This window comes from Pleurodeles waltl, chromosome 2_2 (genome assembly GCF_031143425.1).
Source record: "Pleurodeles waltl isolate 20211129_DDA chromosome 2_2, aPleWal1.hap1.20221129, whole genome shotgun sequence".
NCBI classification, from domain to species: domain Eukaryota; kingdom Metazoa; phylum Chordata; class Amphibia; order Caudata; family Salamandridae; genus Pleurodeles; species Pleurodeles waltl.
In genome coordinates this window covers 578938436-578951313 of record NC_090439.1, presented here as the reverse complement: position 1 = coordinate 578951313, position 12878 = coordinate 578938436, and the positions used below count along the sequence as shown (strand labels likewise).

The window sequence follows — 12878 nt, the reverse complement described above, 5'->3', positions numbered from 1 at the left end:
GTGCTGAGGAGGGGAGTGGAATAAGTGAGGGGGGGGTGTGGGGGGTGCTGCAGCTGCTCAAACAGCCAGGTCTTGAGAAGTTTCTTGAAGGTAAGGAGGTCTTTCGTCTGATGCAGGTGGGTGGGAAGATTGTTCCACGTTTTGGCAACGAGGTGCGAGAATGATCTACCGCCAGTTGTAGTTCTGCGGACGCGTGGGACGGTTGCAAGGGCAAGGTCGGAGGAGCATATATGCCAGGTAGGATTGTAGAAGGAGAGTTGTCTGTTGAGGTATTCTGGTCCGGTGTTGTGCAGTGCTTTGTTAGCGTGGGTGAGGAGTTTGATGGTGATTCTCTTGTTGACTGGGAGCCAGTGCAGGTTTTTCAGGTGGTCTGTGATGTGGCAGTGGCGGGGGATGTACAGGATGAGGCATGCGGAGGCGTTCTGGATGCATTGCAGCCTCTTCTGATGTTTGGCTGTGGTTCCTGCGTAGAGGGCATTGCCGTAGTCCAGCTAGTGCTTACGAGGGCTTGGGTGACTGTTCTGGTTTCGGTGGGCATCCATGTGTAGATCTTTCAGAGCATGCAGAGGGTGTTGAAGCAGGAGAAGAAGATCGCGTTGACTTGCTGGATCATGGATAGTGAGGGGTACAAGATGAATCCTAGGTTGCGTGCGTGGTCGGTGGGAGTCAGAGTGGTTCTGAGAGTGGCTGGCTACCCAGGAGTCATCCCATGTGGAGGGATGGATCGAAGATGAGGACTTCCATCTTGACGGAATGGAGTTTGAGGCAGCTGCTCTTCATCCATTTGGCAATGGCCTTCATTCCTTCGTGGAGGTAGGTCTTGCGGAGTCCTTGGTGAGGGAGAGGATCAGCTGGGTGTCGTCGGCATATGAGATGATGTTGAGGTTGTGGTATCGGGCGATGTTAGCGAGAGGAGCCATGTAGACGTTGAAGAGGGTTGGGCTGAGGGACGAACCCTGGGGTACGCCGCAGATGATTTCAGTGGCCTCCGAGCAGAATCGGGGGAGGCGGACTCTCTGGGTTCTGCCGGTGAGAAAGGAGGTGACCCTGTCCAGGGCTCTGTCGCAGATTCCAGCATTGCTGAGGCGTGAGCATAGGGTGTGGTGGCAGAAGGTGTCGAACGCAGCTGTGAGGTCCAGGAGGATGAGGGCAGTGGTTTTGCCGCTGTCAAGTACAGTTCTGATGTCATCAGTGGCGGCGATGAGTGCGGTTTTGGTGCTGTGGTTGCTGCAGAATCTGGATTGGGAAGGGTCCACGGTGCAATTCTCCTCGAGGAAGCGGGTTAGTTGTCTGTTGTCAGCCTTCTCAATGACTTTTGCCGGGAAGGGGAGCAGGGAGATAGGCCAGAAGTTCTTGAGGTCCTTTGGATCCGCATGTTTTTTTTTTTAAGAGGGTGTTGATTTCGGCATGTTTCCAGCTCTCCGGGAAGGTGGCGGACTTGAAGGAGCTGTTGATGATCTTCCATAGTTGGGGTGCGATGACGGAGCTTGCTTTGTTGAGGATGTGGTGAGGGCAGGGGCCAGATGGAGAGCCGGAGTGGATGGTGTTCATGATTTCAATGGTGTAGTTGACGGGGGTCCAGGAGAGCAGGAGGTTGGTCAGAGGTGAATCTGTGGTGTTGGTGGTTGCCGGGGGGGGTCTAGGTGCTGAAGCTGTCGTGAATGTCTACAATTTTGCGGAGGAAGTAGGAGGCTAGGGAGTCGCAGAGGTTTTGGGATGGCGGGATGTCGTTGGAGTTGGGGTTGGAAAATTCCTTCACGACGTTGAAGAGATCCTTGTGGCTGTGTGCGTTCTTTTTGATTTGGTCTTTGAAGGCGGTTCTGTTGACGGCTCGGATGAGTTGGTGGTGTCTGCAGATGGCGTTTTTGAAGGCTGTGAGGTTGTCCAGAGTCTGATCTTGGCGCCACTTTCTTTTGAGTCTTCGGCAGCTTTGCTTAGATTCGTGGAGGTCAGCGGTAAACCAGAAGGCCTTTCTGTCGGTGTGTCTGTTTGAGGGATTCTTGATTGGGGTGAGAGTATTGGCACAGGTGTTGGCCCATTGCCTGAAGTTGCGGGCAGCTGCATCAGTGTTGGTGGTATCAATGGGTGGGTTCTGGGAGAGGGTGGCGATAAGTTGGTCTTCGTGACCTTGTTCCAACTGCGGTGGCAGATCCGTTGTGGGTGATGGTGTGTTGTGGGTTTCTTGAAGGAGAAGAGGATGCAGCGGTGGTCTGTCCAGTGGAGTTCGGTGGTGTGGCTGAAAGAGACGTGATTGCTGGCGGAGAAAATAGGGTCAAGTGTGTGTCTTGCGGATTGGGTTGGTGTCGTGACGAGCTGTTTGAGGCCGAGGTTGGAGAAGTTGTCGAGCAGGGTGGCGGTGTTGTTTTCGTTGGTGTTCTCGAGGAGGAAGTTTAAGTCTCCGAGGAGTATGTAGTCAGTGGATGCGAGAGCGTGCGTGCTGATGATGTCTGTAATGGAGTCGCTGAACTGCTGTCGTGGGCCTGTAGACGAGGGTCCCTCGAAGGGTGGTGTCTGGGTCAGTGTGGATTTGGAAGTGCAGGTGTTCGGTGGTGCTGTTGGTGCCTTCGGTGTTGGTCGTGATCCTGAGGGTGTTCTTGTGGATGATGGCGATGCCTCCTCCTGGTTTGTTGGAGCGGTCCCTGCGGGTGATCTTGTAGCTGGGATGGCTATAGTGAGGACGGGCGCAGATTGGTTTGCCTTTGACGAGCCAGCGGCGCGCCCACGCAGTGGCCTCTATTAAGTAGGGAGGTGGGGGGGAGGCGAGGACAGCTGGGAGGTGGAGGGGGATGAAAAAATGGTGCCGAAAAAGGGTATGGGGCCGAAAAAGGGGTGGACCGAAAAAAGGGGCGGGGAGCGAAAGTGAGAGAGGGAGAGTGGAGTGAGAGAGAAACGAGGAAAAAGAGCACTAAGGGACAATAGTGAAGTAGAGCAGAGAGCAAAGCAAAGCAGAAGGAGGAGAGAGGAAGAAGGTAGCCTAGTAGGAAAGCAGAGCTCCCCCACTAGACAACAGGGATGAGGCACAGGCAAAAGCCTGTGGGTGGAGGAGGGCATCGACGCCCTCCTCCCCCAAACCAACTAGGCCCAACATCTACCACTTTTGTTGAGGGGGTCCCTGGAACCCGTGGACCAGCCCCTGCACTGCGGGGGGCTTATGTTGCGCTACTGTCACACAACTACTCTGCCTCACCAGTGCTCATGCATAATTTGACTTGTTTAGGTCAATCCATTCATGTTTTGTGGCGCTTTATTGCGAGTCCTGTGATTGGTACACCAGCTTGACTTGAGTTGCTCATTCCCAGAAGCCAATGGTAAATAAAGCATACTATAGGATACAACTTTAAACAGTTCAATAACCTTCTGTTTCTCTCTGATGTAGACCCACAGAGTGGTCAATAAAACTTTTCTCTGCATTGTCTAATCCTGGGTGGGAGGGGCGTTCGTTCTGCAGTGGCATTTCAACACTTATCATATTCACACAACAAATTCGTAAATTTGTGTTTTGGAGCGCTTATTGTTCCCTGTGTACATACACCACGTTCTTCCTCCTGCTCATAATTTGCTCGTGTGTGTAAGTTAGATTCTGATGCTGGTGCAGTTGTGCATTTACAGAACAGAAGGACACACAAATGTATGCCTGCTGAGGTTCGCCTTCACCTATTAGACGTCTGTCTTGCTTTGGACGCCTCTCTAACAAGGTTCAGTGCAGGCAGGCAGGACGCAAATACGTCATGTTCCCGGCCCCAGTAACAGTGCTTGATAATAGAAGTGCAGGTACTCTTATCAGAGTACATGCTTGTTTGTGAGAAGTGCCAGTACTCATTAATAAAAATAGAAAAGTGCCGGTACTCGGTACCATTTAAAGCACTGCCCTGTGATCTTTACTTCAGACACTTTACATTGATGACTGCTCTCCGCGGTCGAGCTAAAAAAATAGTAAAGCAACATTTTTAGTCAACATATTTAGTGCACAAAACCTGATCGCGTAGCTGTGGATCAATGAAGCTTGTCAGCAGGAAGGAGTTAAGTCACCCAACGACCCCTGGTGGTTTCTCGCATGGTGCTTTGTTCTTCAGTTACGGCTGGGGATGATGTCAGCAGGGGATAGATAAGGTGACTGTTACATCTCCAGTTCCGGCACTTTATTTTTTTTATTTTCAGTTCACTGCACATCTTCCTTAAGGTCAATGCAAGAAAATGCTTGTTATCGCCCGCATGTCTGCAGCAGCCCACGCACATCGACCCACTCGGCTCAGGCGAGTCACTAAATAGCAAAGAAGCAAGCGCGCGTTCGCTGTTCCACTTTTCATGAGGACTGGAATGGAAGAGCAGCGCAGTGCTACTGGCCAACTATGTCCCTTTCCATTGAGGGCTTGTGAATTGTGGCTTGAATTCACTAGACGTGTGTTTATATGTATTGGAGCAAGGGAGCTCGGACCACCTCTGGTATGGTTACAGTTTTCAGTTTGGATAATCCCTTTCCCTTGGCAACAAGGTGTTTTTGAGGCTAGCTGTTAAATTCTTACACCTTCGTCTGACCAAGTGCTATGGCGCCCCCTGCAGCTGTGTGCAGTGTCTTTGTAGCACCAACTTTAGTGAATCGAGCCCACACATAGATTTCACCCGTGCCTCTTTTAATGTCCCAACGCTCGGGCGACAGAATTGCAACCTGCGAGTAGAAACGCAGCCACGCTTTACGATAGGGTTCCTGAAAGTCAGAAAGAAAGAAGTAAGGTCATTTCTTGGACCTTGGTCCTTCAGTTCACTGCTTTGGATGGCATCTTCTGTGAGGACAGCAGAGACTGCACAGGGAAACTGCCCTGCAGTGGAAATAATTTATTTTTTCTCTTACTTGATGGGGTTTGCATGGTATTTCATTGGTGAGCATTTCTTATTGGTCAATCGTTTTTTTGAGGGTTGGCTACTTGACAGGGCATGTCTTTAAAATATCTCAAGAAGATTGGGAGCGCAGGAAGTGGAAAGTGTCAGATTCCTTTCTCTGTCTGAACACTGGTACATGTTCACTTCTTGAAATTTGCACACGCTCTGCTTCAATGCAGGTAATGATGCAGTTCCTGTCATTATGAAGCTGCGAAGCTGGTTGAGAGATGGTGGATGGACTATCTGCAGGTTGTGGCTGGAAGGGAAGAATTGAGGAGGGTAAATAAAGCTTGCCCTTGTACCAGCCCTTTTACTCCAATCCATTTATCCCTTTTCTCGTAAATCCCTTTTTGGTTTCAGGGAGTACGGAGGATAAAGGGCTATTTACAATGTTGGAATGTCTAGGAGGGACAACTGGAATTTTCACTGGTTTGATTTGGTTGCCAAAGCCTATTTTGGCTGCTCCACGCAGAGTTAGAACTGGAAGGCTCAGCTGTACTTCCCAACCCATGCATAACCACCCTCGTGCTGCCACGCTTCCTGAAGTAATCCCGCTTCTTCATCACAACACGATTTGACGAGTAGCCTGTTATTCAGATCGGCATAGATTTAATAAGTGTTACATTGTGCTGCTCTTTTTTACTGCCCTATAAGCAGCTTTATTTTCACATGCTCAGTTCCTAGCCAGTTCTGGCGGAAGGTGCCAGCGTGGCACATTGCCCTACCACAGCCCTTGGTCAATTTCAGCATTAATGACAGACTGGTATACTGAGCAGCAGTATTGGGCATCAAATTATTTTAGCAACAATTTGGAATACTTGAACAAAACTCCTTTATATTGTAAATATCCTAGTTTATGATTGAAGCAGCAGAGCATATAATTCGTCCTATTAATTCAAATGGTAATTTATTTCTGTCACACTCAGGTGCTCTTAACTGGCAAGGGAACAGTAACAGTAAGTCATGGTACCTTACTTAAATGTGATTTTATTTTTCCTACCATATTGTTTTTGATAGCCTTTTTTTTCTTCTGCAGTATTTTTCAGACAGGCGTTGCTTTTTCTATGGCACAAATATTTCTCTGCCGGGCATGTAGCTACATTTATACTGGGTACCCATAAGCAAATTCCTGATTCGCGTGCCAGCCTTATGACCACAATTAAATGCTTGGAACTGAAATACACTGAGAATTTGCTATCCATAATTTTTGATCGCATTAAGGCCAACATAACCTTACTTCATTCTCAGAAATGCACTGTATAAAAACAAACTGTTTTGATTGTCTATGATAAGCTGTTTTTCAGAAACGTCACTTGTGCATATTACAAAAGACCTCACAGAATTGGAATATGTCAATAACACCCCTTTAGAATGACCTTTAAACCTGTGATTTTTCTGATAAATATTTTTTTAAAATCTACTATAAAATGCATTACCTGGTACCATTTTTATTAGATGTTCTTAGTGGCAGGGTTTCTTGTGGAGACGCTACAAGCAATTATTTCTTCCAACATCTTCACACTCCATGCCTCCATCAAGAAAACCAGACCTACTTGCTTGGTACAATTGTAGCGAGTGATGAGTATCTTCTCTGGGCCTGGTTGTGATTCTCAAGCAATGCAGGACTGGATATTGGGCATCACAGCTTTAGGCTGCTTTCTAGTAAGCCACCAGCAAAGAGGGTAACATTGCGCCTACAAAAAACACCTATAGAACCATTTCCAGTATGGGGATGACAAAATGTCTCTTGAGGCATAACCCAGGTATCGGTCATATCTTCCAGGTAGTTTGCTTTGTCTCTCCAACCTCCGATATGTTATGTTATGATAAAGAGATTGGAGTCCCTCCTCATTTCAAATATTTCCCTTTGTAATCAGTGTACTAAAGAAGTGAGATTATATTTGAATGATGCAAGTATATGGTCATCGACTCCCCCCCCCCCCCCCTTATATATTCCCTCCCCTCCCCTGCTCAAAGTAATGTGCGTCGGGGTGTAATAAGTGGTTTCTTTTCCCCGCCCGCTTCCTTTTTGCTCCCATATTTGTATCCTTCTTGTGTGGCCATGGAACAAGGGTAGTATAGGTAGAAGTATGGGATAGGAATGGCTAACTAGCTCCTTCTAGTATGTACAACCAACATTACTCATTTCAGTACCATCTTAACAGGTCTTCAGAGGTCATCAGGCCTGGACTTTTCCGGTGTCCTTTACATGGGGTAAAGCAGAGCTCATATCAAGGGAACACCTCAAATTCACCTCTTTAGTGTAACCAGGATATTTACACAGGACTTGGACCCAATGATGGAGAACAGTGCACCACAGTCTTGATGATCTCTCTGAAATGGGTGGACCAACCTCATCCTCAAGGAACATTTTGCCAAAAAAAACAAAGACAGCGGGACACCAGCACACACTTCCAAGGAAAGTCACACAGTTTCTTCCAGAAAGCGAATTCAGATTTGTTGTTCAAACCCTCACACTCCTGCATCTGGATGGTGGTAGTGGCCTGCTCCATAGCCTCCCAGACTCCACACTGGCACCTCTTAGAAGTATCATACTTGTTGCTACATGTCTTGTCCAGGGCCTGAAGAAATATGATATATATATGACACCATATGCAATCCCACACAATTATTTGCAACTGATTATTGCAATTCCACAAGCATAAATTAATTAAATTCGGGAACAACCCTGTCATGTTTTCCATCCTTCACTCACGAGTTACTGCATCGGGCATTTACACAAGTCCATGCCATTGCCCCTCCACAACTACTTATCTTCTCAAGGTTTATTCCTGAACTTATCTGGCATTCAGTTAAATTTTCCTAGATTGTCCTGTACTTCTGGCACTGTCCCTGGCTTCATATAATCTTGAGTTCAAGGTTGAGATATGTACCCAGGCTTCCGTTTAATTTTGTGATGCTGGGTGCAGCCGAAATTCACCAATTGTGATCTGGATTGCTCCTACCCAGGATCAGGCCCAATCCTACCAGCTCACGAGAGCCCTTCTATGACGACATACATTTTTATGCCAGTTGCCCGCAGCTTGTTTTGGCAGTCTTAGTTTTAGGATCTTTCCAGTTTAGAGGCAACGCCCATAAATCATAAATGGGAAAGGGAACCCCCAAATCAGCTTTGAAGTGTTTGGCATAATCAAATTAGTAAAACAGCTTACCAATGAGCCCATTTTGTAAGCCCAGTGATTATTTTTCTGGCAGTATTGAAGACATAAAAAGAAATGTTAGAGACACTATTGACACAATATGCGTAACTGTAGCTTAGACGAATCATAGAGGCCCCTTTGGTCCGAATTAGCCCTGTGTATGCATATTTGCATTAGTTTCACGGACTACAGTAGCAAAGCAGCCGCTGATGTGGCATTTTGTGTCTGACTTTTGTGAAACAGAAGAAAGTAGGCAGGAAAAGAAACATCACAACGTGAAACACATCACGAAACACAAATGCTTGTTAGTGCTTGAGTATAATGTCGGAGTTAGCAAGGCGGAACAGTTTTGTGGAACCCTTGATGAATCAGTTGCGTGGAATTATTTTATGGGTGGATTTGCACCCTTAGCCTAGACCGAATCTGTGAATCCTAGTTGAATCAATTTTTTACGCACCACAATTTCCCATAGTTGAAGATCTCTGTATCTTAGTGGCACCCCTTAGTGCACCAAGCAACATCGGGGAGTGATCCCGTGCTCCCTAACAGGGGCTTTTTTGACAACAACAGAGTAGAAAACCATATTCACCCCAGCCTGGAAAGAGCAGGAGGAAAGGACAGAGTGCTTGTAGAATTATTGCCTTTAAAATAACAAAACAGAGAATTTCATGGATGTCTCCAGGGTCATCAGATCACCACATTAACAATACTTGTTCAAATCCATAAAATAAGCTCTCCCATTTCTTCCTTTTGATAAATTAGAGCACACGTCCTTGGGTTATCAGTTTTACCTATTATCTATAGCATTTTAAAGATTTTGTATTTATTTCGGAGGTTTTTGTGCGTATTTAATTATGAAGCATCTCTATCCAGAAAACCTATAAATAGCATATCTGTGCAGGAAGAGATACAAAAGAAAACATCAGTGGGTGGTACGGAGCGGGAATCGGCACATGGAGGTGGCAACAATAGCAACAGATCTGAGAGAGCTGCACAGCTGTCTAAGTCCAGTGACATAGCGGTGACCATGAGACACAAAAACAAGTAGATGCAGTTTTTCAGCGCTACGCATCATCAAAGGCAGATAAGGGTCGGTGCAGTCCCACCGGTTTAGTAATGCCCTTCCACTCTGAACCATAAGTTGGTTCCATTTTTGCCCCATCTACCATTTCAAACAGCCCAAGAGGCAGTTGTTTGTCATGCTAATCCTCCTGGGAGAGGTTAATCTACTTTTTTGATTAATTTTAACCTATAGTGCCGAAGAAAACTGATTCATTTAACTGCATTTCACCTCCTGCACTGCGGAGGATTCTTCCAGCTTCATAACTTGTCATCGTATTATATGTGCTTCACTGTGCACATTCTTGGCTCGGCTTCCATCTAATATCTACTGTCATTACATGCCACGCAGCTCCTTTTTCATGCAAATTGTTAATGAGACTTGATTATAAAGAGTTTTATGTTTGTCACGAAATGTCGTCAGACAATAGCAAGAAGCCCTATTAGGCAGTAAAACTAATTTTGCAATTTTCCTTAACTTCACCAAGACACTGTTGGTGATTAGTCATGTAGTGGTGCATCCTGACTGTATTTATTTAATAATTTGTTGGCCTGGTTGTACTTATATGTTGGCTTTACTCCAAGCTTGGATGATCTACACATCCTTGAAATCAGTATTAATTATCAAAATGAGTCCACAGTGAAACACTGTTATTTGGTGCCATTACCGTTAGATGTAGACACAAGATAGATGAGAAGGGAGAACCCAAGGGAAAAAAGTGACAACTAGTATGTTAATGCGTTGTAAATATTTTTTTCTCTAAAACATCTTTTCCATTGCTTGGTAAAATAAATCACTGAAAGGTTGAAGATCAGGCCAAGTTTTGAAACTCACGTTCTTCTTCTGTGTTCTTGTTTGTGCAGGACCTTTGTGCTAATAATACCCACTGCTGATGTCTGCCGTTGCTATACCACAGTTTGACTGCTTCCTAAATTAGGAGTAATATATATATGTGTGTGTGTGTGTGTGTGTGTGTGTATATATATATACACACACACACACACAAAGAGCAGAGGAATTACATGTAAACATTTTCGTAGTTTCAGATATCATCATGCATCATTTAGTTTGGCACAGTTTTATCTTTTAAAAGATTGCAGCAAAGAATGTTAACATGAAAGTCGAATACCTCCCCCTCCCGCTGAAAAAAACTCTTGCATTGGTTAAATTGTATTTTGGCAATTAGTCAACAAACTCCCAATTTATCTTTCCTTTATTGTCTTTGAGCGTAGTTGGGAAAATAATTTTGATCCTAGTGATTGTGATGTATCATTACAATAAATACACTTGTCAGACTTTTGACAGAAGAAAATATCAAAACGACAGAAACATAACACGGAGGTAAGATTTTTATGGCATGGTTTTTAATTTGCAAATCTGTTTGGGAGAATAAAATCCATGAGAGTTTTAACTTTTCTGAATCTGCCAAAATAGTTTTGGAGGTAATACTTACTTCACTTTCCACTCTCTCTCATACTGTTAACATCAAAGTTAAAGTTTAAACTCTGGAACAATTTCTTGGTTACGGGTCGTAATGTTTTTGTAGGTTGATTGGTGTACTTGTTTTTATATTTTCCTGAATTTATATTTTGTTGGTTTCTCCATTTACAGTGGTATAACAGAGAGTGACAACGTGTCTCAACCATCTGAGAAGGCTCCTGTTTCTTGCTATCCATGCAACTGGATGAAAACCGAGACAGCAGAGCTGGAGAGCAAGTCCCCCTTTGGCAGTCCACCTTCTGATGTGCTACCTACTAGGCTGTCGTGGCCAAACCAGTTTTGTGGGGTTACGGAGGGCCTAAACAGGAATGATTTTATGCTGGACCAGTGCCGAAGCTATTACAGCTATCCACGACAAAAGACGCCCAGCACACCAAAGCGGAACCTGCCTGCCCCTTTTGACTTCAGTGCATGCGAACTCTCTGCAGGGTGTCCGCAGCTCATAGCAAAGGAATTTAATAGCTTACCCGCTGGATGTCCAAAGTCAGCCAGCTACTCATTGGAATGCTCTGGTGAGAAAATACCAGTTGAAACCAGCACAATACAAAGCCAGTCGTGCCCTGCCTTACCCCCTCGCACACCAAAGTCACATGATGGGAAGTCCCCTCTTGATCTGCTATCTATAAACATTAAAATAGATGGGGCTGAGGAGGGGGTTCAAACGGGTTCACCTGATTTTTCTGAAGAACAATATTTAGGAACAAAGGACAGGCAGGACATTTTCTCAATTTCTTATCCCTTCTCTTCGCCTCTCCACATGCAGCTAGCACCTCGATCTTGTGGGGATGGCTCTCCATGGCAACCTCCTTCGGATCTCTCTGGGTTGTCAATCGAAGAGGTGTCTAAATCTCTAAGGTTCATTGGGCTGCCAGGAGATGTCTTGTCCCTCTTTGTGACTGAAAAGATAGACGGAAACTTATTACTTCAGCTTACTGAAGAGATCCTTTCAGAAGACTTCAAATTGAGCAAATTGCAGGTTAAGAAAATCTTGCAGTTCATTGGTGGTTGGCGGCCCAAATTATAGCTAAATTGCTTAAGCTGTTCTCGAACAAAGTGGTGTGGGGATGTGCCTGAAGTGCTGCGTCTAGATCATTATTACATGTTTTTGCACTAATAAAGACCCTTTATTGTAAATAGTGGCAAAATAAATTCTTACTATGCAGTCTAAGGTACGAGTGGTGAACAGAATGTTTTGTACTGTATATCAATAAAAATGATGTCTAGAACATGAGGCGTGCCTTGTGCATCACTGACTATTCAGCAGCTGCTAAACACAAATATTTAAAAGGGAACGTCTTTTATTCAAGTAGTTTTATGTCAAATATTGTAATATTTATTATTAAATAGTCAAAATGCTCAATAACAATTTCAGCTTATGTTTTTTTTCTTAAAATAGAGCGATTTCTTCCTCGTTTCGCTGGTAGACTGTAGGATCCTTAAAATCGTTTGCTCAAGTGTACACTGTGTGTATCTCTTCTTGATGTTATAAATCGTTTGTCCAAGGAGGGCAAGAATCGCTGTTTTTCCCAGTTACTGGTGCAAGAGTTATGTGAAGCTACTTAGATTATATTATGTGAGTGGGAACCAAAGTCCTTGGCTACCTGATTGACACCACTGAAAGAATATTTCTTTAGATCAGGTGCAATTTAAGTGGTGTGTGTTGTCTAGAAATGGCTCCCTTGTTTGGTTTGCTTAAGGACGTAAACTTCATCTCAGTGATGACGCATAACAAAGCAGAATTAGGCCTCTCACTGTTGGTTGTCTCAAGCAAACAGGGCGTGGTTTAGCAGTTGAGGACAGACTAATCCTTTCGAAGTGCAGTTGGACTCACTGCATATGGTAGAGCGGATAACCCAATTCAAACAAACAAAGGCACCCATATCAGGTTACTATGGTTTAAAAGATCAATAGGCAAATGGGGACAACACACTTCTGCACATTTTCTTGGAACCTCAGTGCAGCTTTTTGTCGGTTTTGATAGTGGCTTTATTCCCATGGGTATCTCAGTGTCTAATTTCATGCAGACCAAACCTCTATACATAAAGCTGTATGAACTTAATAGTAAGTTTGAAGGGGGTGACAAATAACTACAACACTCAGCAGGGAAGGGGTAGTCACTAAGTATAAATTGAAGAAGAGTAGGGTAAACACACATCGTTGTATGACACCATTTACTGTTTTTAATTCCTTTGGCGGCCATTCTTCGCTCCCTTATTGTACCTTTGTCTGGGAAGCAGTATTACGTGATGGGAAAATGCTTGTAGGCCAGTTTGCATCCT

The 12878-nt window shown here is 44.8% G+C and overlaps 1 protein-coding gene across 2 annotated transcripts in view; it reads left to right on the top strand.

Annotated features, from left to right (window-relative positions):
- Positions 1-11830, top strand: part of GAREM1 (GRB2 associated regulator of MAPK1 subtype 1) — a 505367-nt gene extending 493537 nt beyond the window's left edge. For both annotated transcript variants that reach the window (XM_069220091.1, XM_069220090.1), the window contains one exon: positions 10711-11830. In XM_069220091.1, the coding sequence (XP_069076192.1) occupies positions 10711-11623 (913 nt within the window). In that variant the 3' untranslated portion in view covers positions 11624-11830. The remainder of the gene's footprint in view (positions 1-10710) is intronic.
- Positions 11831-12878: the final 1048 nt, after the last annotated feature.